Source organism: Cyclopterus lumpus, chromosome 3, assembly GCF_009769545.1.
Source record: "Cyclopterus lumpus isolate fCycLum1 chromosome 3, fCycLum1.pri, whole genome shotgun sequence".
Lineage (NCBI taxonomy): Eukaryota > Metazoa > Chordata > Actinopteri > Perciformes > Cyclopteridae > Cyclopterus > Cyclopterus lumpus.
Genome location: NC_046968.1, coordinates 3,644,903 through 3,668,842, shown reverse-complemented (window position 1 = coordinate 3,668,842; position 23,940 = coordinate 3,644,903). Strand labels below are relative to the sequence as shown.

General features: G+C 41.9%; 1 protein-coding gene across 3 annotated transcripts in view; it reads left to right on the top strand.

Annotated features, from left to right (window-relative positions):
• The window catches only part of ano1a (anoctamin 1, calcium activated chloride channel a), a 60,065-nt gene extending 36,284 nt beyond the window's left edge, over positions 1-23,781 (top strand). For 2 of the 3 annotated variants that reach the window (XM_034556556.1, XM_034556555.1), the window contains exons 10-26: positions 1,125-1,189; positions 1,443-1,577; positions 3,891-4,051; positions 5,083-5,168; positions 5,581-5,592; positions 7,660-7,731; positions 8,903-8,977; positions 9,840-10,041; positions 10,821-10,932; positions 11,061-11,118; positions 11,924-12,024; positions 12,652-12,782; positions 15,322-15,474; positions 17,168-17,220; positions 17,298-17,482; positions 18,693-18,798; positions 20,102-23,781. In XM_034556556.1, coding sequence (XP_034412447.1) covers positions 1,125-1,189; positions 1,443-1,577; positions 3,891-4,051; positions 5,083-5,168; positions 5,581-5,592; positions 7,660-7,731; positions 8,903-8,977; positions 9,840-10,041; positions 10,821-10,932; positions 11,061-11,118; positions 11,924-12,024; positions 12,652-12,782; positions 15,322-15,474; positions 17,168-17,220; positions 17,298-17,482; positions 18,693-18,798; positions 20,102-20,395 — 2,001 coding nt within the window. In that variant the 3' untranslated portion in view covers positions 20,396-23,781. Of the gene's footprint in view, positions 1-1,124; positions 1,190-1,442; positions 1,578-3,890; positions 4,052-5,082; positions 5,169-5,580; positions 5,593-7,659; positions 7,732-8,902; positions 8,978-9,839; positions 10,042-10,820; positions 10,933-11,060; positions 11,119-11,923; positions 12,025-12,651; positions 12,783-15,321; positions 15,475-17,167; positions 17,221-17,297; positions 17,483-18,692; positions 18,799-20,101 lie in introns of those variants that run through there. The other variant, XM_034556557.1, reaches the window with a different exon arrangement.
• Positions 23,782-23,940: the final 159 nt, after the last annotated feature.

The window sequence follows — 23,940 nt, the reverse complement described above, 5'->3', positions numbered from 1 at the left end:
TACGTCGTACACAATCCATCAAACTAACATGTTAACATGGATTATAATACGGGTAGATGAAATCAAGCATTCTGATTGGTTGTGCGTGAGTCACGGGGTGTACTTTATTCAGCCATAATGTCCTGTACGCCTGTTTACATTTATCTGAGCGTTCCATATCAGTGCGCACTCAAAATAACAGGTAGATTTTGCGCGGCCGTTAGTTTCATTTCAAGCTTGACAGTTACCAAACATGTTTCAAGTGAACTTTGATATTTTGATGACTGGTTAGCCGAAGAGGAACTTCAGGTGGACGTCATGCTAACATAGATAAGAAAGAAAGTGAGACCTATGAAATGTTGCGCAATGAAAAAAAGCTCCCTTCAAAGCTACTGGCACCAAATCTAAATGAAAGACAGCGTTGGAGTGATAATAATAATAATAATAATAATAATAATAATAATAATAATAATAATAATAATAATAATTAAGGCACTTCACCACTGAGTCACCGGCAAAGAAAGCAAGAGTGGTCGGAAGCGATATCATCAGAGACGAAGGGACATGAGAAACGTTTTCCACGGATGCACAAGTAATGGAGATATCCAAATCAACATGAACAATGTGTAGTAGCAAGTGTATTGTCATTTTTGTTATTTTAATGGAAACCTTTATAAAATGAGCAATGTGAATGAATGAGATGGTGCGGGATCTAGCTAGGCTAACAAACGTGATGCTCACAATGCTGTTTGTCTGTTGCATAGCAGCCCCACACACAGGGACTATTTTCTCTAGGCTACTTAAATGCGATACACAATGTTTGGTGGCTACAACTATTTTGTGCTGAAAGGTAGCTTACTATTTACTTACTATTTATAATGTCGCTGGCAACATATTATAAAAGCAATAAGGTTCTCGAGGCAGGACTGTATCGTAAATAATGTCCTGTTCAAGCGTTTGCCGGCCCTCCGCTATGCGTCGGGCCTAACAACACCCTTGAACCGGACATTATTGTACGATACAGTCCTGCCTCTCGAACCTTATTGCTTAAGTAAAGTTCTCTATCTGATGGAACAGCTGCTTTTGTGCAGACAATGGCCTGTCTCTGATTGCTTGTAATTACTGACTTGCGCTTCTCTTCACAGCTGCTGTACGAGCAGTGGGCCAGCTACAGCGTCTTCTACAAGTACCAGCCCATTGGACTCATCAGGTCAGAACCGTAGCCCCACTCTGGTCATTCCCATCAGGGGAATCGCAGTCGCATTTGCGGTTGTCATACGATGTATGTACATTCGCCGTGTTACGGATCATTGTCGTAACACTGTTACGTTTCACTGAAGAAATCCTCACAGTACAGATGTTAAAGAAGCTCTAACTTTAGTATTATTATGACTTTAAGGGTCATCATTTGAAGTCAGTGATGTTGTAAATGTTGTAAACACCATTGACATCTCTCTCTTCAGGAAGTACTTTGGGGAGAAGGTTGGACTATATTTTGCATGGTTAGGAGTCTACACACAGATGCTGATCCCCGCAGCCATCGTTGGAGTCATCGTATTCCTCTATGGATGTGCCACTGTCGATGATAACATACCGAGGTACACAACACACACAACCATTTTCTCTAAAATCATCTGTTCCGCCTCTTCCCACTGAAACTCCGTTTCATTTTTGCCTGACATCTTTGCAGCTGCATCATTATTTGTTAGCTTTCTAGCCAGCAAGTTAAACAAGGTAAATGGTTAAGGACAATAACTGACCTGCAAATCTGGACCACTTCCCCTGAGCTGTGCCAGCATGAAAATAGAAGCTTTTCATGTGATCAGCAGACATAATTCAGTGGAAGTTCATATTGATTTTTCTAAATATTACCTGCTGCCAAAATACGCTATGAATTTGAAGCAGCAGTGTTTCCATAGACTGTATTTAAGAATTTTGCAGTGAGTTTAATGTGAAACAAGTGTGGTCTTTTTTACTGTTAATTAATTCATGATGCTTCTTAAAACCAGTTGATTCATATGGAAAGCAGGATAACTTTGCTAAAACACTGTGGCAGTCTTTCAACAGCAGAAACAAACGGCATGTCTAGATGCAGATCTCTTGCAGCCTGAAGGTAAACACCAGCTTAGACCACACCCTGACTCCAACCCATTCAACTCTAAAGCTTTAGGTTTATTGTGACACCAGCTCATTACAGACTTAACGTGTACAGAGAATTAGTGTTTGGCAATAAGATGATATTATTCATCTGCAATAATATCTTCATTATGACCCATAACCCTGGAGTGGGACTTACTCAATACACCTAACACAATATATAATACACAGAGTTGACTACACATTAAACATGGCTGCACATTAAACACTGCAGATGACTGCTTTCATGCCACTTGGCTAGGTTATCATAAACCATAAGCCCTTCCCCTGCTCAAAAAAAGAATTAAAATACCAACATTGTGTGAGTCTGTTATTTCTTACATGAATAAATCAGGCTCTAGCTGGACAGTTTTTTAAAGTTGCTCAGTGAGGATATTCACAATTATTCTTATAATGTAAATTCGCCACCATCAACTCGTGTGTTTTTTATCCCGATTTGCCACACGATCAGACCCATCTCTAGTCACAGCATCTAAGTCTCACCTTCTGACCTCTCCTTCAGTTGAACCGCCACTGAAATATGAACAACCCATACTAGTCACATAAAATATATATATATTACTGTGCTGGAAAGACAGAAATAACCTCTCAACATCTCATCTTTTCAACAGAAAGATAAATAGCATTGAAAACCACCAAATAGATCCATTTCACAGAGGTCGGGCCCTATTCGTCAATATCACTCAGATACAAAATATACATAAAAGGCGGTTGGGGCCTTTCTGTATGGAGTCTCCATGTTCGCTCAATACCAGCTTGGGATTCCTCCCCCACTCAAAGACATGCAGGCAAGGGAAATGGCCCGTAGGTGTGAATGCCTGTTTGTCTCTATGTCTCCACCTTGTCTGTGATTGACTGGCGACCCGTCCTGGGGGGGGGTCGCCCGATGTCAGCTGTTGAAAAATAGAATACAGTGCAACGCTCGCTCAAAAACATCTTCACAAAATCCAGATTCTCTGCCCTGTGGTGTTGATGTCCGCAGCTTTCACACGTAAACAACTTCACACTCAACGCCGCGCTCCTCAGCAATACACCTGCCATGACACCCAACTCACAGCTACTCACTGTCTGAAACACGGCTGCAATGCACTGCAATGTTGAGGAAATAACACCAGAGGTTACCGTTCTAGTAGGCAAGATAGACAACCCGTTTCTGAAAACTGAAAGGGATATATGGATTTATTATGCTGACAAATATTGAATTAACTCTCTGATATTTCTTTGTATCACAATAAAATGTTGTATAAATTAGGCTATAAATGATATGTGAACAAAAGAAAACGTCAGAACATGGATACAAATTGAATTGGAAAGTTTGGTGAGTGTAAGAGCTACTATATAAATAGTGTAAAACAAATATCTAATTGAAATCCCCATGAAACAGTTGATTTATTTCCAATTAAAAACTTTTTTTGTATTACTCATTGTTTAAATATATGGGGCATTATTTAAAAATTTAAAGTGTTGCACGTCCAATTTGAATCAAACGTTTCACGACAACCCAGACAGACAGAGATCCCTTCCTAATGGATAGGCGTCTGTGTACATACAGCATGGTAGCCGTTGGGTGGCTCGGTGTGCCACGACAAAAATTCCTTTGGCAACCACAGCTTTAGACAGACAACCTGAAGCATTTTAACATGTAACATGTTTCTTATGTTTAATTTTTTTGCCATGTAACTTTCCGATCCCTCTCCATCATCATGGATTTTTCTTTCCCTGTCCTCCGCCCCTTTCAATAATTTCTCTGCTAGTATGGAGATCTGTGATCCCAGGAACAATATCACCATGTGTCCGCTGTGCGACCACGCCTGCAGCTACTGGAAGCTGGTGACGGCGTGTGGGACGGCGCGAGCCAGCCACCTGTTTGACAACCCGGCCACCGTCTTCTTCTCCATCTTCATGGCCCTCTGGGGTGAGATAAAAAAAAAAAAACAGAAGAAAAAAAGGCCAGCATTCCATAGAACTGCTGCTGGATAAAAGGGATGAGGCTGTCAGAGCAGAACACATAGATCAGCACACCAAGTAGATCCCTTTAGGAGGACTATTGCTGTGTAACGTTTCAAGGCTCTTCCTCAGACCTTTGGGGCGAGGACACATTTGCATTCCAATCATACGGAAAGCAACCAAGCAGTCCAATAAAGCCTATACAATCCATTCAGCGCAGCTCTTAGATAGAAATATACAAATACTGCACCATGGGCGCACATGGAGCGTCCAATAGGAACCCACAAAGGTAACTCTTGAGTAAACAGAGAATGTTCCTCCTCTTGATGTCTTGCCAATCACGCTGCCATCTGTTAAGCAGCAGCAGGGCCGCAGGGCCGCAGACCAGGGAAGGTGTTGTGTGTGTTGGATGAAGCCGGTGAAGACCGAGATCCAGCACACCGGCCATCTGGAGGGGATCACTGCATGTACACACAATGAAAGTACTTCATCAGGCTGCAGACTGTTGCACTCAACTCCTCCCATGAAAAGATCCAAACCAACAGTGGGTGTGTCCACTAACAGAGGGTGTGACATTTGACATTTTTTAAATAAAATTAAAGCCTTTAAACTTTGTATTAGTTTTATTAGAAAGAAACATTTGATTTCCATCTTCATTAGGAGTCAACAGGCTAGGAGCTAAAGACTAGAGGAGGGTCCTTAATTTTATTTAAATATTTTTTTACTAGTAATGGCCCTAACACGCCGTTGTATAGTTTGAATGTGTTCATGGGTAAAATGTAAGCGGGTAACTGTGAAGCGCTTTAATGGGTCGGAAGACTAGAAAAGGCGACTTATAAATAGAAGTCCGTTCACCATATGTGTACACAACTGGCACCGTGAGTGCAGAAAAGACCGACAATATGGATGAGTGCACGCTCACACATTTCCCTCGTACTGTACGGATGGTGGCTGTGGACACGTGTCTTCAGTGTGCTGTGTCTGCTCTTGGTTATGCAGCTGTTCTCTTCATGGAGCACTGGAAGCGGCGACAGATGCGACTCAACTATATCTGGGACCTGACGGGCTTCGGAGAGGAGGAGGAGGTGAGGCAACGTTTCCAAGTGACTTGTAACGCCGCAAATATGCACACGCACGAGTGTCCGAGCTAGAGGAGACGTTTGCAAGCCGAAGCCATCGGCTTAAGGGGAAGAATATTATTTATTACCGTGTGAAAGAGTAGCTGAAAAGTCACGAAGCACTGAGGACGACTTAGAGGTTAGGATGGGAATGCACCTGGTCTGCTCCGTAGTGAGTCAGCCCTTGGCCCAACTGGTCGCACACACACATCTCTGGCCTCAGGGCGTCTTTTTAACATCGTGATGAAATGGAACAGTGCACTACCACCACGTCTGTGTTGCTCTAACAAAAAGTGTTTTGATCTTCAGAGACAACGACCGCTGACTGACATCTTTGTCTTATGTGTGTGTTTTTGTGTGTGTGTGGTGTGTTTCACAGGAGGAGCATAAGGTTTGGATCGACTCGCTTTATATTTGCTTTAACTCACCTTCTCTCCTTTTTTTTCTTCTTTTTTTTTTTTTTTTTTTTTGCCTGAGGGTTATAGATCTGTTCTGCAGACGTTAACACTAACCTTTTTTTTCTCTCCCTCAAGCTGCCTCAGGTCTTTTCACTTGACACCCTCTCTTCATCTCTTTGCTCCAGGTTTTTCTGTTTGTTTGCTTTTCCTTTCTGTAGATTTTCTCTTTGTCTCCGAGGTTCGTCGTGACACTGGCTGTGGCCGTGGCCTCTCGTTAGTGTGGACTCTCAACATGATGCTATTCTTGACAGGACAGTCCGTTGACTCATAGCTCTTGTCTTTACTCCTCTTATGTTTCCCCGAGACAACTGTGCCCTCCATACACACAAGACCCAGAGTTAACTAATATACCTTTAAATAGAAGAAGTGGGTGCAAAACATGGGCTGAGCACCCTTTTTAAAACAAAATGTAATTCATTTTATTTGTTGCATGTTCTAGCACTTTACATGCAATATTTTTGTTTAATAATGGATATAGCTGGTATAATTATAGCTCTTTAAGACTGAAGTTTCCAATATTGTTGAGTAATGGTGCAATAAAAGCAGCAACCTTCTTTTGTCAAATTTTGTCCTGACCCACAAGAAACCTCACACAGGCTCATGCACTCTCAGCTCACTTTTTATTGGGCCCACGTGGACATGTTGGATAGAAAACCCATACATTTCTCAAATACCTGACATTTATTTTGCTGTAACAGGACCAAAAGAGATGACAGATGCAGGGTAGCTGATTCTAATGTGCGCTTTATATAAAGGTTGAATCAATGTAACAAGTACACCATTTTGAAGGGAAAAACGGAGCTAAAAACTTATTTTTATAGTAACAGATGTTTTATTCTAAATGTATCGCTTGTAGTGATGAAAAAAACACAGAGAATCATCAAGCTCCTTGTTTTGCTTTTACAGCTTCACAGTCTTGGTTCTGCCTTCCCGCTCTTATCAACATGAAGCGTTTAGCTGCCATAAAAACAGGTATTGTTCTCACGAGTTGGTGGAGACCAAAACAGAGCTGGAAGGGCAGATTCTACATGTTGCCAACCATGTCTCCAAGTAATGTGCAAATAGCTGTTTGCCGTTCACCATGACAACTCACAGACTGTATAAGAAGTGGACGTAGACGCCCTAAACTTTTGTGGGCTACCTTTGTGGGCTCATGTTTCCAAGTCGAAAGTTTGATATTCTTTTAGCCGTCGCCATCTTAGTTTTCTGGTGCCAGATGTGACCATATTTGGACGAGAGGACGGAGCTGGCAAAGAGTGAGGTCCGGCAGGGCCAGGTGGCGTTAGCATAGGCAACGCTAAGTTACCAGATAGTGCTAGCTAGCATGGTTAGCGAGGCGCATCCGGGATTCACGTTAACTGTGATATTACTTAGGATGCTAATTTTGTCTGGCAAAAAACTGGCTTAAAAATGGTTTTACTTAACGGGAAAAAAATAACTCTTTGAAAATAACTCTTTGAGTGAACAACGCCACGGTTACGATCTGTCAATCACAAGGTAGCCACACCCTGAAGCATTCCCTGCTTTATCCATCTATTTACTCTAAATTATTATAATTTATTAAATGAATATCATACTGTATTGAAGAAGATTTGAAACTAGCGATTGAGACCATGAACTCATGTTTACAATGTTTACTGAGGGAATAAATCAAGAGAGAAGTAGAGTCATTTTCTCATAGACTTCTATACAATTGGACTTCTTTTGTGGGTCTTTTTGTGACTGTCTAACCCCTCAGCTTTCTTTTTTAGTGATACAGTTTCCTCCTCATTCCTCTTGGCTTACTGGGTCGACGCACTTTTTTCTCTTTTCTTGACGGCTGTACTCTAATTAAACACACCATTTGGCAAAAGCTTCACGCAAACCGGCTGCTCATTTTATTTCTATGTCTCCATTCTGAAAAACCACAATGATCAGTTTATTTTTTCTAACGGTTTATTGTCATATTAGGTAAGCAGTAACTGTAACATACAAACTGATTTTTTTCCTTCTCGTTACAGGACCACAACCGAGCCGAGTACGAGTTCCGGGTCATGCAAAAGACAATGAAACAGGAGCATTCCACCCCGAAGGTAAAACCGATTGAAGCAATACTGCAGTCAGACAAGCAAAGGTCATCCTTTAGAGATCAGTAATCGGGGCTTTGGGTTGCCCTGCCTGAGGGAGTTGTGGCTTCTTTATAACAGTCTTTCCTTGTTTTATGTATGCAGGATTTTTACAAAGATATGTAGTAAAAATAATATTTTCGTTCTTGATATTAAATCTCCTGGAACTTAGTGAACATCGTTGATTACTTAAACATAAAAAAGTGGCTTCTTTTCTGTCAGAATCACTTGAGACAAGGCTGTGACAAAAGCTCTATGTGAACAAACCCGTCACAACAAAAGACCTAGTGTACGATCAGAGGCTTCAATTCATTTCAGGGCAGTTTGCTCTTCAACTTGCTGAGAAAACGGGCGATATTTCTGTGGTTCAACCAAACGACTTTGTGTTCCGTGACCCGAATGTTGTTTACAGTCCAATTAGCAAATTGAGACGTGAAAAACGGAGTTGGAGTGGTACCTCTGCGTTCACGTGACGATATACGTTTATAGAGATAACTAAATCATCGGCAGACGTTCACTACAAACAGAAACCAGAATGCTGCCGATACCAAAATCGAATATAGAAATATATACATACGCACAAACACAGCAACAGTTAAGAAACAACACACTGTCCATCAGCGGATTACAACTTTCTCGGCACGCTCTAGTGCAGGAATCAACTCTAAGTGCAGCTTCATCGGCCTTTTAAATACTGATGGAACACTGAAACATGATTCAATGTCCTACAAGCACCGAGACATTTAACATGAGCCTGTCCATTTGGATTATCCTCCTTTTGACTTTTGTCTTGTACCAAGGTCACATCTTATTTCTCATCAAATACACACACACACACACACACACACACACACACACACAGACACACTCCTAAGCTTCCTGACCCAGTTCTCAGTAGGCTTGAATGTGACAGGATGGCTCAGGGGCTGAATTATCTGTGCTCCACTGCCGCCACATAGTGTGTGTGTGTGTGAGCTTTGTGCCCACAGCATTATGAGCTGTAGCTGCTGACAGAGAGACATGACACATAGGTCCAAACAGCTGGAGATGCGGTTAATGTTTCAGACTTTCCTCTTGTGTTCTTCATGTCTCTCACATAATTGTGTGTGTGTGTGCATGTGTGTGTGTGTGTGTTCAGGACGAGAAGGTGAAGCTGACCTGTACCGACAGAATGCCAGCTTACCTGACCACCGTGGTCATGATGAGCTTCATGGTGAGTCTTAGCGGTCTCCCTGCAGCGTTGCGTCCCCCCCTATTTCTAATTAATGTCTGACATTTGAAGCAAAGCTGAACACTTTTTTTTATTCAACTCAACAGTTGGGGCGAGCATGGCTATTATATTTTCTTAGAACTATAAAGGGAGAAACTTCCACTTGGCTTTAAGGATTTGGACTTTCAAAGGAGGTGAAAATGATGTGCCTAAAGCCACTATGGAAGAGAATACACATGGATACACATCCTACTAGCGCACCTTTAGCAAAGATTTCATGTGTTTTTTTATTCAGTGATGGCTAAAAACAGCTAAAATGGCTGCAACCTCTGGCTGCTGTCTGGTCAGTGTGCCCTGTGCTGTTTGGTGTCTACTCGGCGCTCTGTAGCATCACATAACAGTTCAACTATGCATATTGATATTTTCATCCCGGCAGTGTGGGAAAAGTTCAGGAGCAAAAGTCTGTCGAGTAACAGCTGTTATTTACATGTGGCCAATATATTTTACATTTTCAACACGTCACATGTGTAGCCACAGTTTTAACATTGATCGGTCGGCTTCCCCTCACAAATATGCCATAAATAATGCAATTTTTGTCACAGAAATATTGTTAGACACAAAGAACAATAACGATTCTTACGCAAACAAACAGTATTTAACACAAACTATACATGTTGGCATTGTTTTGTAATTAAAAAAAAAATACATTCAATTAATGTGATTATTTCTCAGATTCAAATAAATGCAATAGAAATGACAGTTTTCCGAAATATAACTGGCCATGTCAAAATAGGAAGTTCTTCCTCACCTTGATCGTTGCGTCAGATCCTCACCAGATTATCTCCTTCTTCTCTTTGCTTTTTAGATCCTTGTGACGTTTGCCATAGTCTTTGGGGTCATCCTGTACCGGATTAGCATCAAGGCGGCCCTGCACATGAGCAACTACCCTGTAGCGAGGTCCAACATCAGAGCCACTGTCAAGACCACTGCCGCCATCATCAATCTCATCGTCATCATCATCATGGATGAAATCTACGGCGCCATCGCCCGCTGGCTCAACACACTGGGTGAGGCACATTTTCACCGTTAACCCCGAAAAGGCACAGTTGAACCTACAACCAAACATTAGTGTCTGACAACAAGCAAAAGAGTTTGTGGTTAAAATAAATAAAAAATACAATTGTTTGCTTATTGTCTCTTCACTGGGATGTTTGAGCGTTACTGTGTAGATTAATGTCTGTGCAGACTTTTCACATTAATGGAACGTTCAGTACCACAGTTCAGTATGTAACCGAAACAAGTGTTTGTGTCCGGGTCACAAACTGAGAACGGACTTTTTCAACCTGTTTATACTCCCAACTCTTCAAATACCAACTATTGGACAGTGGCCCCCGGATGCACCGAGGCACCCCTTAGCATCTGGGAAGCACTGTTTTTTTTTCTACTAGACTCCAATGTAAAATCACAAGTCAGTATTATACAGTCAGACCAACTGACGTATGTAGAATCTGGTAGTCCATGCATGGCGCGTGGGTCAAGCAAACACTGGACTTTCACCCAGGAGATTGCTGTGAATGTACTGTGTGTTGTTTTGTTTCTGGATTGTCCAATGAGGGAAAAGGAGGAGATGTATAATTTTCTGAATTTTGTGGGATAATCTTTGTGGCAAAAGCGTTTCCGACACAAATGATAAGATAATGAAGGGAATTACAAGGAGGCATCCAGAAAAGTAAATACCTTCAATGACGCGGTTTATTGAGAGTTGCAACTGGGGTTTTATAATAGTACCTCATGCCACTGGATGTGTTCATGTGTATGTGAGATATTCAAGCCACCTTTTTTTCAGAGGTTCCAAAGACGGACAAGAGCTACGAAGAGCGTCTCATCTTCAAAACCTTTGTCCTGAAGTTCGTCAACGCATTCACACCCATCGTCTATTTGGCCTTTTTCAGGGGCAGGTAAAACCATGACTTCTCTATGCTCGTGTTTTTGGGCATATTTGTCTCCAAGAAATGGCAGGGAGACTGTTATCCAACACACTATCATATGCTAGCAGCTTTCCTTATCTCATGTGTTTGGTTCACAGGCTTGTTGGGCGGCCGGGAAACTACCTGTACGTCGTTGGATCGTACCGAATGGAAGAGGTAATTAACACTGAGCACAGTGTGATTTATTCTGTGTTTTTATATGTTAACAAGAACTGCGTTAATCCTCAGTGTCTTAATAGTTTGTTGTGGCACTCAGCCTCAAGCACATTGGTTCCTTCTGAAGACATAAACCCTATTATACACTGTAGTTTGTAACAGACGTTAATCAAATGGGAGGAAATAGCGTCTTCATTTGTGGCGGCAGGACGGTGTTTGTGGAATTGAGTCGACATAAACTACAGTGTGTATGTTCATGGTAATGAAGCAACATGTCATCAAGTGCAACAGCAACAGGAAGAAGACCTATTAGGCATGAGAATAGTCGAAGATAAGAAAAAAAGAATTTCACCAGACACATCCTTTAAAGCTTTGCTTAGATGGACTCACATGGCGGTAGACATGTTGGTTGCTCTCTCACCCATGCAGATCATTCAGTGGTTGAGCTGATCAGGGATCAGATGTATGGGTACAAAGAACAGAGCGTTTGTGAGCGTAATAGCATCTAAACCGAAACCTGAGATGTGTAGATCAAAATGAACAAGATTGACGTGGTCCGAGCGAGAGAGCTATAAGTAGGTGGTCATTTTTTAAATTAATTTCTCCTTTTGAGAGCCCATGAAGTGAGGTGCTTTTCTTTTTTTTCTTCTTTTAATTGCAATTTCGCTGTGGTCAGTTTCTCTTGCTTGCTTACTTTTCACTCCCCACTGTCAACGCTTCAAACTCCCTCCCTCCATCCCCCCGCGCTCGGCCACCTCACTCTTGACTTCCCTTTCTGACACTTGTTCACTTCCTCTCCCTCCAGTGTGCCCATGCCGGCTGCCTCATGGAGCTGTGCATCCAGTTGTGCATCACTATGCTGGGCAAGCAGCTCATCCAGAACAACTTGTTTGAGATCGGCATACCGTGAGTGCAGAGCATACACCCGACATGCTCAAACGTACACACACTCTCATGATGCTGACACACACAAAACATTACGTGGGTTTGGCAAGCCACAGAGCAAATTATGCACACCCACTCAGTTGTACATGTACAGGCGCTGATTCATTGCAACACCTGTCTGGTATGCAGACAGACTTACCTGGGAACTCAACTCAGGTCAGGTATGGGGGCATGCGCCAAGGCAGCGCTTTGCGTCCAATTACTCAACTACACCTTGCCGAAGTCTGTCAACCTGCAGTTTTCTCTATCTTGCTTGGTTCATACAGTACACTGTAATGGTGGTGTGTGTTTGGTTCCAACTGTTCATCACATACAAAACCAAAAGCACAAGTCCAACAATGACAGATAATCAAATTAGTTTAGCTTCAACTAACCACCAATAATCCAGTTGCCATGTTTCACAATGAAAAATATCACAAATAAATGTATTTCACAACAAATGTTATAACAATGAATTGTACTGTATTGAGTTTTAAAAAGAGATGTTTTTTTTCAATTATTTTGTCCACCTCATTCCCATCAATAAGGGTGGGCTGAATTACAGAAACACCTCTCTGAGTCTAAATGATTGGCTTCTGGTCCGTGCAGGAAGCTGAAGAAACTGCTCCGGAGGAGGAAGTCGGATATGGAGGAGGAGGTGAACAAATCTCTGCAGCGCCACGAGAAAGACCACATCCTGGGTCCTTTCGTTGGCCTCAGTCCTGAGTACATGGAGATGAGTGAGTCAACACACAAGGCACACACCCGCAAACATACAAGACATGCTGCTCTTTTGTGATTCGATTGGTCTGTACAGGTTATTGAAAGTTTTTTCAATTTTGAATTTTTCCTATACATTTCTAGAAATTAAGGCAATAAACCATACAGGATCCATATAGAACCATATGGGGTTCTTTGGCTTGTGTTGAGTGGAGGTGGAGGTTTTGGTTCCTGGTAGAACCTTTATCAGGGTTCCACCCTATGAGAGGTTATACAGAGAACCCTTCTATTGTTTAATGGTTCCACCCAGGACCATCTCTAGAGGTTCTATCCAGAATCTTTCCACCTTCTAAGGTTGGTAATAAGAACCCAACCCAACCCTTAGTTGTTCCAAGAACCCCTTTATATCCAAGGGTTTCATCGAGAACCCACCCTGGCTTTTCTACCAAGAACCTTTTATATTCCAAGGTCTCATCGAGAACGCACCATGGGGGTTCTACCGAGAGCCCTTTTATATTCCAAGGTTTCATCTAGAACCCACCATGGGGGTTCTCCCAAGGGCCCATTTATATCACAGGGGTTCCTTTGTGGGTGGGAATTTAGGGGACTATCAGAACCTTCCACACCCTAAGCCTGGTTTTACTTTAACATGTGAGCCTGAACATCTGTAAAAACTACATCTGTCTTCAGGGGAGGTTTGTAGTTGTATCCTTGTTGATGCTGCTCTTCCTCCTCAGTTATACATTTTCATGCTTCCCTGATGTTCGCTAACAGCGAATAATCCTCATCTCTTCTGTCAGAGGGCTCTCTTCTAGCCTGACTCAAAGTAGATCCATGAGAAATGCCTGTGGGAATATCAGCCTTTTTAACACCCAGTTCGGGGAGCTCTTCCTGCTGAGGTCAAACCTAACGTGCATAATGGCTGCAGGCACTTTGAAACAATCACTTAAATGTCACCTTCTATGTACCAAGTTACAACAAACACATTCAGTCACTCCTCTGTTTTTGCTCCTGCTATACGTCTGTCCTTGTTGAGGTACACTTTGGTTGACCTTTGATTTAATGAACAAATATATATATCAAATTACACACCACGCAATCAGTGATGTGGAAACCTTGGATAGGTCATGCTTCATGTGCACCGGAGATTTCTGTCCGTGCCAGAGCACGTGTGTGTTTAATGAAGATAAGTAGATTAAAGTGACTGGCTTCTCATTTGGCAGGTCAGCGCTCATGGCTGTTGCGGTCGTGTAATTGCTCTTTTTGGATCTATATCGTTTGGCATTTCATCCCATGAGGGAAGGAGATGATAGAGGCTGGCGGAAACTTATAACTATACGACTGAGAGAGATGATTAAAGCTGCTTGAAGCTCAGCACTCTCACTTCTTCGTGTCCTAGTTCAATATTTATCGTTTCAGAGAAAGTGCTACATTCCATGTATGGCTGTGACCGGCAGAGCATCTTTATCATTTCAGAGAAAGTGCTACATTCCATGTATAGCTGTGACCGGCAGAGCGTCTCTCTGATGGTCATCCAGTGTAAATCCAACTGCTGCGTCTCACAAATGTTTTTTTACTGCAAGTTTCTGTGCACACGATCTACACATTTAAAGATGCGTTATGCAAGATGTAGTGTTAGAGGGAAGTGTCCGCCCTCTTCTCTGAACAGAGCTGCGGGACAGAACAAATCGCTTGTCAAAGGGCTCAGCATTGATAGATGTAATTGTCACATGGGTCGGTCAGGTGTGGCAAACTAGTTGATGCCTTGCGTGAGATGTATTGTCTTCGTATATTGATTATATTTCATATATTTCAATATTTTTACATTAACAATGGATGCATAATGTGAAAGGAATCGCTTGGGGTGAAGACACCAAACCACCAAAACAGTATGACCACCAGGTGTATCTGCAACGACCGCTGCTGTAATGTTCAATTAAATGAACACAGCCCATAATTGACCTCTGTCGAGACCACAAGTGTATCGGATGTGTCTTGCGCGTCTCAAACGATATTTCAAAATATAGGCATCTGCAGTTCACCGTGTAACGCTTCTTGTTGACAGTGTAACGCTTCCTCTGAACAGAATCTGTCGGTCCTGCTTGGAGTTTAGTTGCGTTAGCTGCCCGCTTTGTTAGCTCTACAATAAATAGGGTAAATAGGCAACTGCTTGCCAACATGTTAGCCATAACAGCTTTTAAGGGTGATACAATGTCAGATGTTATATTTTTTGTGTGTTTTTCTGCTCCCGAGTGACCAAAGAATAACAAAAGCGGTTTTAATTAACTCAAGATTTCTGCCGCTACTGCAGTTCCCGGAGCGCCAACTCTGAACAAATCTCAGCAGTCGAGCTGTACAGCAGCTACTACGGCTATATTTTTTGACAGAAAAACTTAAACGGATGGTTGAAGGAGCATTCAAGCTGATTTTTGGCACCACACATTCTACCCAAACTTGGTGGGTGGTAGTGCCAACAGTCAGTCTTCCTTTTAGAATAAAAGATTACAATGGGCTCATCCAGTAACTTCTGCTAATTTCTCCTCTTGTCTGTGTCTCCAGTCATCCAGTTCGGGATGGTGACTCTTTTCGTGGCGTCCTTCCCTCTGGCTCCGCTCTTCGCTCTTCTGAATAACATCATCGAGATTCGCCTTGACGCCAAGAAGTTCGTCATGGAGCTGCGCCGGCCGATTGCAGCCAAAGCCAAAGACATTGGTGGGTGTCCACCAACCCGACTGAAATTAGAAGTTGATTTACCTGCTAGTTGTTTTCTGGGTAAAACAATCCAAGAGAAGAGCTTGGAGCAAGATGAAAGAAGATATGCAATTAATTCTCTCTGTGTGGGCTCTCAGCAGCAGAGATGAAACTACCTCAGACTGTTTTCAACGTGCATGTGAATATGGCTTGAAGACAGACTTGAAAAAGTGTTCATCTATCCTTTAACTGAAGGTGCTAAAATAACAAGATTTTCATTTTGTTTTATTAAATTAATATAAACCATATCACAGTTTTAAACATTCTTAATGTCCCAGTTTGTTCATGGTTACATTCAAGGAAAATATATTTATGCATTCCTTGGTTGCAGTGTATGTGAATGACATCAGCTGACAGGAAGTAAACATGGATCCAAGCTGTTTCCTAGCAACGTAATACTGTTGAAACACACTAAAACGGAGCCTTTCAGACAGAGGGTGAATACAGGTATATTCAAACGGATAGTATGAGCAAAATAATGAGTTTATTTTTTGAAAAGCACTTAAACACGTTCTAGTAAAAACCCAAATACAAGTGTGAACCTGGAAATGAGCATGTTATGTCCCCTTTAAATCATAATAATATGTTTTATTTATTTGTAGGGCACAAAAACAATAATTAATCAGGCAAAATTGATTGGAGCAAAACAAAATAGGAGTTAAAAATTACATTACATTGCATTACATGTCATTTAGCTGACGCTTTTATCCAAAGCGACTTACAATAAGTGCATTAAACCATGAGTCCAAACTCAGAACAACAAGATTCAAGCAAGTACAATTTCTTCAATAACGTTAAACTACAGAGTACTATCCGTAAGTGCCATTTAAGTGCTACTAAAGTGCTAAACAACAAAGTGCTATCGGTAAGGGACATTTAAGTGCTACTAGAGTGCTACTACGGCTCTACCTTCCCTATTCAAGGTATAGTCGAAAAAGATGCGTTTTTAGTTTGCGACGGAAGATGTAGAGACTTTCTGCTGTCCTGATGTCAATGGGGAGCTCGTTCCACCAATGAGGAGCCAGCACAGCAAACAGTCGTGATTTTGTTGAGTGTTTAGCTCGAAGTGAAGGAGCTACAAGCCGATTGGCAGAAGCCGAGCGAAGTGAACGAGCTGGGGTGTACTTTTTGACCATGTCCTGGATGTAGACCGGACCCGATCTGTTCGCAGCACGGTACGCAAGTACCAATGTTTTGAAGCGGATGCGGGCGGCCACCGGTAACCAGTGAAGGTCGCGGAGGAGCGGAGTAGTGTGGGTAAATTTCGGTAGGTTGAAGACCAGTCGAGCAGCTGCATTCTGGATGAGCTGTAGAGGTCGAATGGCATTAGCAGGTAGACCTGCCAGGAGGGAGTTGCAAAAATGACAAACGAAGAAGACCCATTAATGCAGAAATGGTTGATAAAAGTTGATTAAAAGATTGAGAAGGAAGTCACTGAAGTAGCAAGACACATTTCTGCAGGAGGATCGTTCAGCATTAATACAAGAGATTAGTTTATAGTTATTGCACCTAACAGTAAAAAGGTAACATTCATACAACACAACACACAAGGAAGTCTTTCCACCTCTGTGATTGTGCCATCTAGTGGTGGCTGCTAATCACTGACTCTACATGGAAGCGTTGAAGCTGACAGTTGCTTTCCGTCTTTCTGCAGGCATCTGGTACAACCTCCTGAGAGGCCTCAGCAAGGTAGCGGTCATCGTCAATGTAAGTCTTGTGTCGGTACGGTCACTTTGTTTTGATGTCATGAAGACAGAGCTGACGAGCCCTTCTTCGTCCCCCAGGCCTTCGTCATCTCCTTCACCTCGGACTTCATCCCACGGCTGGTCTACCAGTACATGTACAGCCTGGACGGCACCATGCACGGCTTCGTCAATCACACTCTGTCTTACTTCAACGTCAGTGACTTCCAGCCGGGCACCGACCCTCTCCAGCCCATGCACCTGGGCTACAAGGTAGACGTCTGCAGGTAAAGGTTCACTTAAAAAGGACAAATGTAATTGATTTGTATACATTTAATACATCATGCATATATGTAAGATCATACATTTTATCAAATACATCAACAAAAACAAAACAAAAAACGATAAGACATTAACATACAAAATACGTTAAACATGCAGCCATAGGAGTATGGCACACATTCCTCACAATACAATGTCATAGTTTTTTACAAATTCATAACAAATATATCTCCCAAAAGTTATCAAACTGAGAGACTTATCAAACTGAGAGGCTTTCTTCCTAACTACAACTATAGGTATGTTTTTTACTTCTAGAGCCAAACTTGCTGTTAAACCTTTTAACCATCTTTCATTCAACAACCAAGAGAGGGCAGCTCACATTTTTTCCAACGGAGCGCCTCTCCTGTGGCAAACGCTTACAGCCTTCCCGTTCTCCCTCGGGGTTAAACTGCGGGGCTTCACGGTAATGGGGGCCTTACCCCATCATGTATTCATGGTTTGGTTTTTCACCTTTGAACATTTTGTACCCCATCCACACTTACAGTGTTGTCTTTATGGCTTTTAACCATTACTATATAGAATAGCAACCCAGCCTTTACTGAAGCTGTTCCTCTAATGTAGACATTGATAGTTGTTCCAAAGAAATATTTAAAGGGCCAGTGTGTAGCATTTCGAGGGATCTATTGGCAGAAACGTAATACAGTATTAATAAGTATGTTATCTTTGTGTTTATCGGGACAGGGAGCGGGTCTCCTCCTCACGGAGTCCGCCATGTCGCACCGCCATGTTTCTACAGTAGCCCAGAGCGGACAAACCAAACATTGGCTCCAGAGAGGTTCATTGGTGTTTTTGTGTTCAGCCACTGTAGTTCTAGAAGAAGAAGTTTCAGTCGGTTGCAACGTTTTTTTCATTGTAATTTTTTCATTAAAAAGGGAGACTGACTTTGGGAACTACCACTCACAAAGTTTGGATAAAATGTCAGCTTGAATGCTCCTTTAACCATCCGATTCAGTTTTCCTGTTTAGAAAATATGGACGGAGTAGCTGCTGTAGAGCTGGACTGATTTTAAATTTGTTCATCATTCTCAAGCCCAAAACTATTACTTATCACGTCTACTTTACCTTTTGTAAAGTAAAGTATTGATGATCCATGAGAACAAATGGACCAACTTAAAGCATTAATGAAACCTTTTGAAACGTGTCTCTCTGTCTGCAGGTATAAGGACTACAGAGAGCCCCCCTCGTCCAGCGCACCTTATGAACTGTCGAAGGAGTTCTGGGCCGTCCTGGCCGCCCGCCTTGCCTTTGTTGTTGTCTTTCAGGTTTGGAACAGCACACAGATATTAACTTAGAAGCACACATGCGGCACGCCTCGACATGCTTTTGCTCGCGTGTTGCTCACTTTCACCATTCATATTTTATGCAGGCAAAGCAAACAAACACACAAACAACTCATGTATATTAGATGAATGAATGGCCTCTGAGTGAATCACCAGGCCCTGTGGAGTTGCATGTAATAAAGAGAAACAGGCTGCCTGCTTCTCCTCCATTCATTTCCATGGCGAGATTGACTTCCAAACAAGACAACAAACTGTTCCCCTTCAAAATAAAACTTCCACCGGTCCTGTTTGCTATTTATCTGCTGTTGCTTTAAAGATGGTGCTCAATCTAAATGGGGCCACATGGGTTCTATTGTATGTTTTTTACCATCTTTGGACCTTATTCTCTATTTTTTGTCGATTTTTGTCCTTTGCTCCTGTTGTTCCCCTCACTGATTGTGTAACGCTTTTGTGTTTGGATGCCCATTCCCACCAGGTCACCTTCCCGTTTTGTCCAACACAGAGCACTGACAAGTAGATTTGTACACTCCTGTGGGGTCCCCACTACTTACATTTTTGTAATTTTGTAATTTCAGAGATTTGACTTTGTAGGTCAAACTGTGAATTGATGCACTTTTAATAATTAACTTATGGCATTTAAAGCCATAATTATAAGACATTTTGAGAGACTAAATATTTAACCTCATAACTGTAATTTACTATTGATAGTCAGGAGTTAATCCGTTCATTTTCCAAAAAGGAATTTTCTGTATTACTTGTAAATATTAAGAAAAAATAATCTAAATATAAGAATATAAAAGGTAAACAAATCTTTGTTTTCACTGATTCATGACTTAAAGTATACATATAGACATATTTATATATCTATATATTACGCTTGACTAACTGGGATAGCTCTGGTTAAAAAGAGGGAAACAGCTAGGCTAGCTAATGTTATCACATCCAGTTCTTTCGCTGCAAACCTAAGAGTTTTACAAATCAATAATAAATCCATTTAGTCTCTGAGACGAAAAAACACATTCTCCTCTTCCAAAGGAAACGTGTATAAAACATGGAACAACAATCGCTTCAGTACACTCTGGAGCTTTAAAGCTCACGGTCTGTATGACCATTAGCTTTTGCCGGCTCAAGGTAGCTTTTAGATGAGCTGGCTGTGTCATTACAGCGTCAGCTTGTTGACTCCTGACACAAGTCTGCATCTCCTAGACTGGAGAACCTGTGCCATATGCTTCAACAGTGTGTTCCCTTGAGAGGCGTTCCAATCTGCTCTCTGTCTACTGTGCAGAACGTGGTGATGCTGATGAGCGACTTCGTGGACTGGTTGATCCCGGACATCCCCAAAGACATCAGCCTCCAGATCCACAAGGAGAAGATCCTCATGGTGGAGCTCTTCATGAAGGAGGAGCAGGGCAAAAGGCTTGCGGCGCGCGACAACCACAACCAGGACAACTGCACCTCCCTCCCGTCGGCCAATCAGAGCCCGGCGCAGCCCCGCTCGCGGCCCGCCACGCACGCCGTGTTCTGGGAGAAAAAGCGCAAAGAGCGAGAGGCCAACGTGGCGCCCGTGTACAACATGTAACACAAGCTACTCAGCTACCTGGCTGGTAAAAGGTTCAGACAGCTATCCATTAGCGAGTGATCAGTTCTTAATAATCGGCAACGCATTTGCTGTATTCATGGTGTGTGGAAATATTTGCAGGAATTAGCTGACAGTTAAAACTGAAACGTTGACGTGTTCACGTTAGAATCCCTACACATTAAAAACTGGTTGTTTGCTTCCTTTTACCATTTACCCTCATAAAAATCCAGCAACTATACCAAGATGTATGATGATCACCACGCGTTATTTATTGGATGTACTGTTTTTGAGGGGAACAAGCCATTGGTTTCACCTGACTGGGGAAAATACTTGTCAATGCCATCGTCGTTCGGGATGTCTAAGGAAATGGAGCCAAACACCACCTGAAACCTAATATTGAATAGTATAATCTTTATTATACCTGCCACCTCGGGACACAAATGCAGCTTTCGTATTGAAGACAGCCTCCGTCCAAATGGTCCCGCTGAGAAGAATTACCTCCTGGTACTGGACCGGTGAGACACGACTCAAGAGGAGGACCTCTCTCCTGCCATAAAAGCTCAGAAGCCTTCTTTTTTTTTTTTTTTTGCACAATTATATAGAAACGCAAGAATTTATTGATGTACTTTTTTAAATATGCGACATGGTCGCCGGCTTGTTGGGACTAACGGCAGGAAGACCTGCTGTGTCGAGCGGCCTGTTGATTTGTACTACTCTCTTGTTCACGAGCGCCACTTGGCTCGCTACATTTGTTACATTTGTGAGTGTGAACAAACTGCCTAAGAGTGCTCACTGGCATTAACTCCCAGAAGCACAAGTCACATTATTACCCATTCCAATGAACTGGAATTCTTAAAGCTGCAATTGGCGAGATTTACAGCACAAACACAAAGCAATGTCACGTTTCGTCTCCCCTCCTTAAGTGTCTCTTAAAGCTGTATGTAACGATTTCTATTTATTTATTTTTTTGCCACAGCAGAACAAGCTGTTGATCGCCATATAAAATCCCCACTTGCAAACAATTATGTACACATCCAACAAAGAGCAATATCAGGATTCATGTTTGAACAAGTTCGGCTCATGGACTTAAAGGTATTTTTCAACCTGGACCCATGTTGTTATGTCTTAGTGACTGATGAGGACAACCAAATGGGCTCAGTATTGAAGGAGAACTCTGCAGATGCTAAACGGGCTGCAACGTGACCGCTCAGGGCAACTCTTCAACGGCAATGTACGTTTGCTGAAAGAGCTCGTCTTTGCCACTGACAGGTTCAGAATGTCTATAAACATCACAGAAAGAACCCTACAGAGAAATAAAACCCTTTCCTTTGGGTTTGTTGTTGTGTCTGAACAAGTCTCTCTCAAGAAAAAGTCTTCTTCTGCCATCTTGCTTCACGTCCACATTGTAAAAATGAGCAAAAACCATCAAACATTGAACATCTTTGAAATAACACTTAGCTATGCTTTCTGCATTCCAACCCATCAAGCTCTCAGTCGCGTTTCCTCTCATTAGATTTCGGAACGAGACGTCTCCCCGAGCAAGACACGATGTTAACAAACAGACCGGATGAATCAAAAGCAAAAGAAAAGGGTGTTTTTTTCACTGTGGGGTTCTTTCCATAGTGTTGTCAGATACTTATAACGATTTGAGCCTGTCAGTGGAAAGAATGAGCACTTACGTTCTCACTCAATACCGGTCCAATTTCAAAGACTGTTAGTTAGTCACGTAGACACAAAAACTGTCCAAAAAAAATACAGAAGTTACACTTTGAAAAGGGATGACATGTCAGTGTTGTGCTTTCATCTTGCGTATGCTGCACCCCAGTGGCCACAAAGAAATATCAATGCATGTTTAAATAACCGCGATTAAACTCTGTAAACAGCGTTTTCTCTTTTTCTTTTTTTTTGCCCCACTTTTCGAATGAATGCATTTTGGATCATTTGCAAAGTGGGGAAGTTTGCTGATGTCAGCTCACAGAGTTCCCTCGGACCGAATCCCCCGTCGCTCTTGACATAATTCTTATTATGCTTTTCTTTTTCTTTTATTTACTACAAAAGCCATTCGCACCTTTGCATATCGTCGAGATACTCAGCTATATTTATTAGATTTTCGAAGTTGTGCACTGAAACTAAAAAGATAATCTTTAAAGTGTAGCGGCACAAGTACGTGTGCCGTCAATGAAACTGCATCTTGGAAAAAATGGGAATCGAGGAATCGTAAAGCTTCTTACTTAAGGGGACACATTTTCAGCATTTGATGACTCATGAAGCAGTGTCTTGCTCAATGGCACCACTGTGACAGTCAGAGCACCCTGCCTTATATTGTCCTCTCCAGCTCCTTTTGAGTTTTTCCAATCGTCATACAATTCAAACAGCAACTCTTTAACTTTTCAAGCACAAAAGACTGAATAATGTTTTGTATTTATATAAAGCTGCAAAAAAACATACATACATTAATACATACATACTGTACATACACACATAGATACATACATACATTAATACATACATGCAAACATTACATAATACATACATACATACATAATTAATACATACATACATACATACACACACACACACATACATACATACATACGTGGGAGTGACAGGATACCACTTTGAGGAAAGTAAATGTGCTGCGGACTGAACGGTGGAGTCACGAGTGTGGTCGGCACACATCAATGTGTCAAATACTCCCCCTTGCTAAATATATGAATCAAACCCTCAACCCAGACTGGTAGAATGTATTCTTCTTCTTTTTTAAATTTTAATTGCAGTGATGTATAATCACTGTGAGGTCAAAAATGCATTTAATGTGTTGAAAGGGTTTTTATCGGCCCACAAGGAACCAGTAACCTATTGACGTTCACAATGTCTTCAGTTTAATTCATTATGTAATGTTCTAGAAAACATTGATATGGACCTATCTCGCTATCTGGAAGGAAGCCAGACCACAAAGACATTTGTATTACTTCTTTTCCGGGATGTGACTCGCTCTTTTGAGGGAAAAGACTGCACATTTCCCTTTTGACCAAACCTTATACTTTGTGTGTGTACGTAGGGTTAGCGTTGATACTCAGTGATAGATTGTCAGAGCCTGTGTCGGCCTCAACGTTGTTTTTGTCATCTGAATCTCTTTGCAACCGGATGTCACATGTGAAGATGCCCCTCATGAGATGTCCTGGTGCCACCTGTTGCCATGTTGTATTTACAGCAAGAAAACACTGCAAGTTGTGACTAATATCTATTGTAACATATGTCGAAGCACAATTCATGTGTGAGTGTATATGCATGTATAACCAATTTGTCCGTGTCTGATATTTTTAGTCTTTTTTTGTTGTTGTTTTTTTTGGTTTAAACTAACTGCAAATAAATGAGAGAACTACCTGGAGTGAATCTATTTCTTGGACATTCCCGCCTTTCCCTTTAGCTTTTTGGTACTTTGATTGATTGCTAATTTCTACCACAGAAGTACAGTATCAACTAAGGTGGGTCTTTTATTATATCGACCCTGTCTCGCACATCATTAGGTTCCCAAATGCACT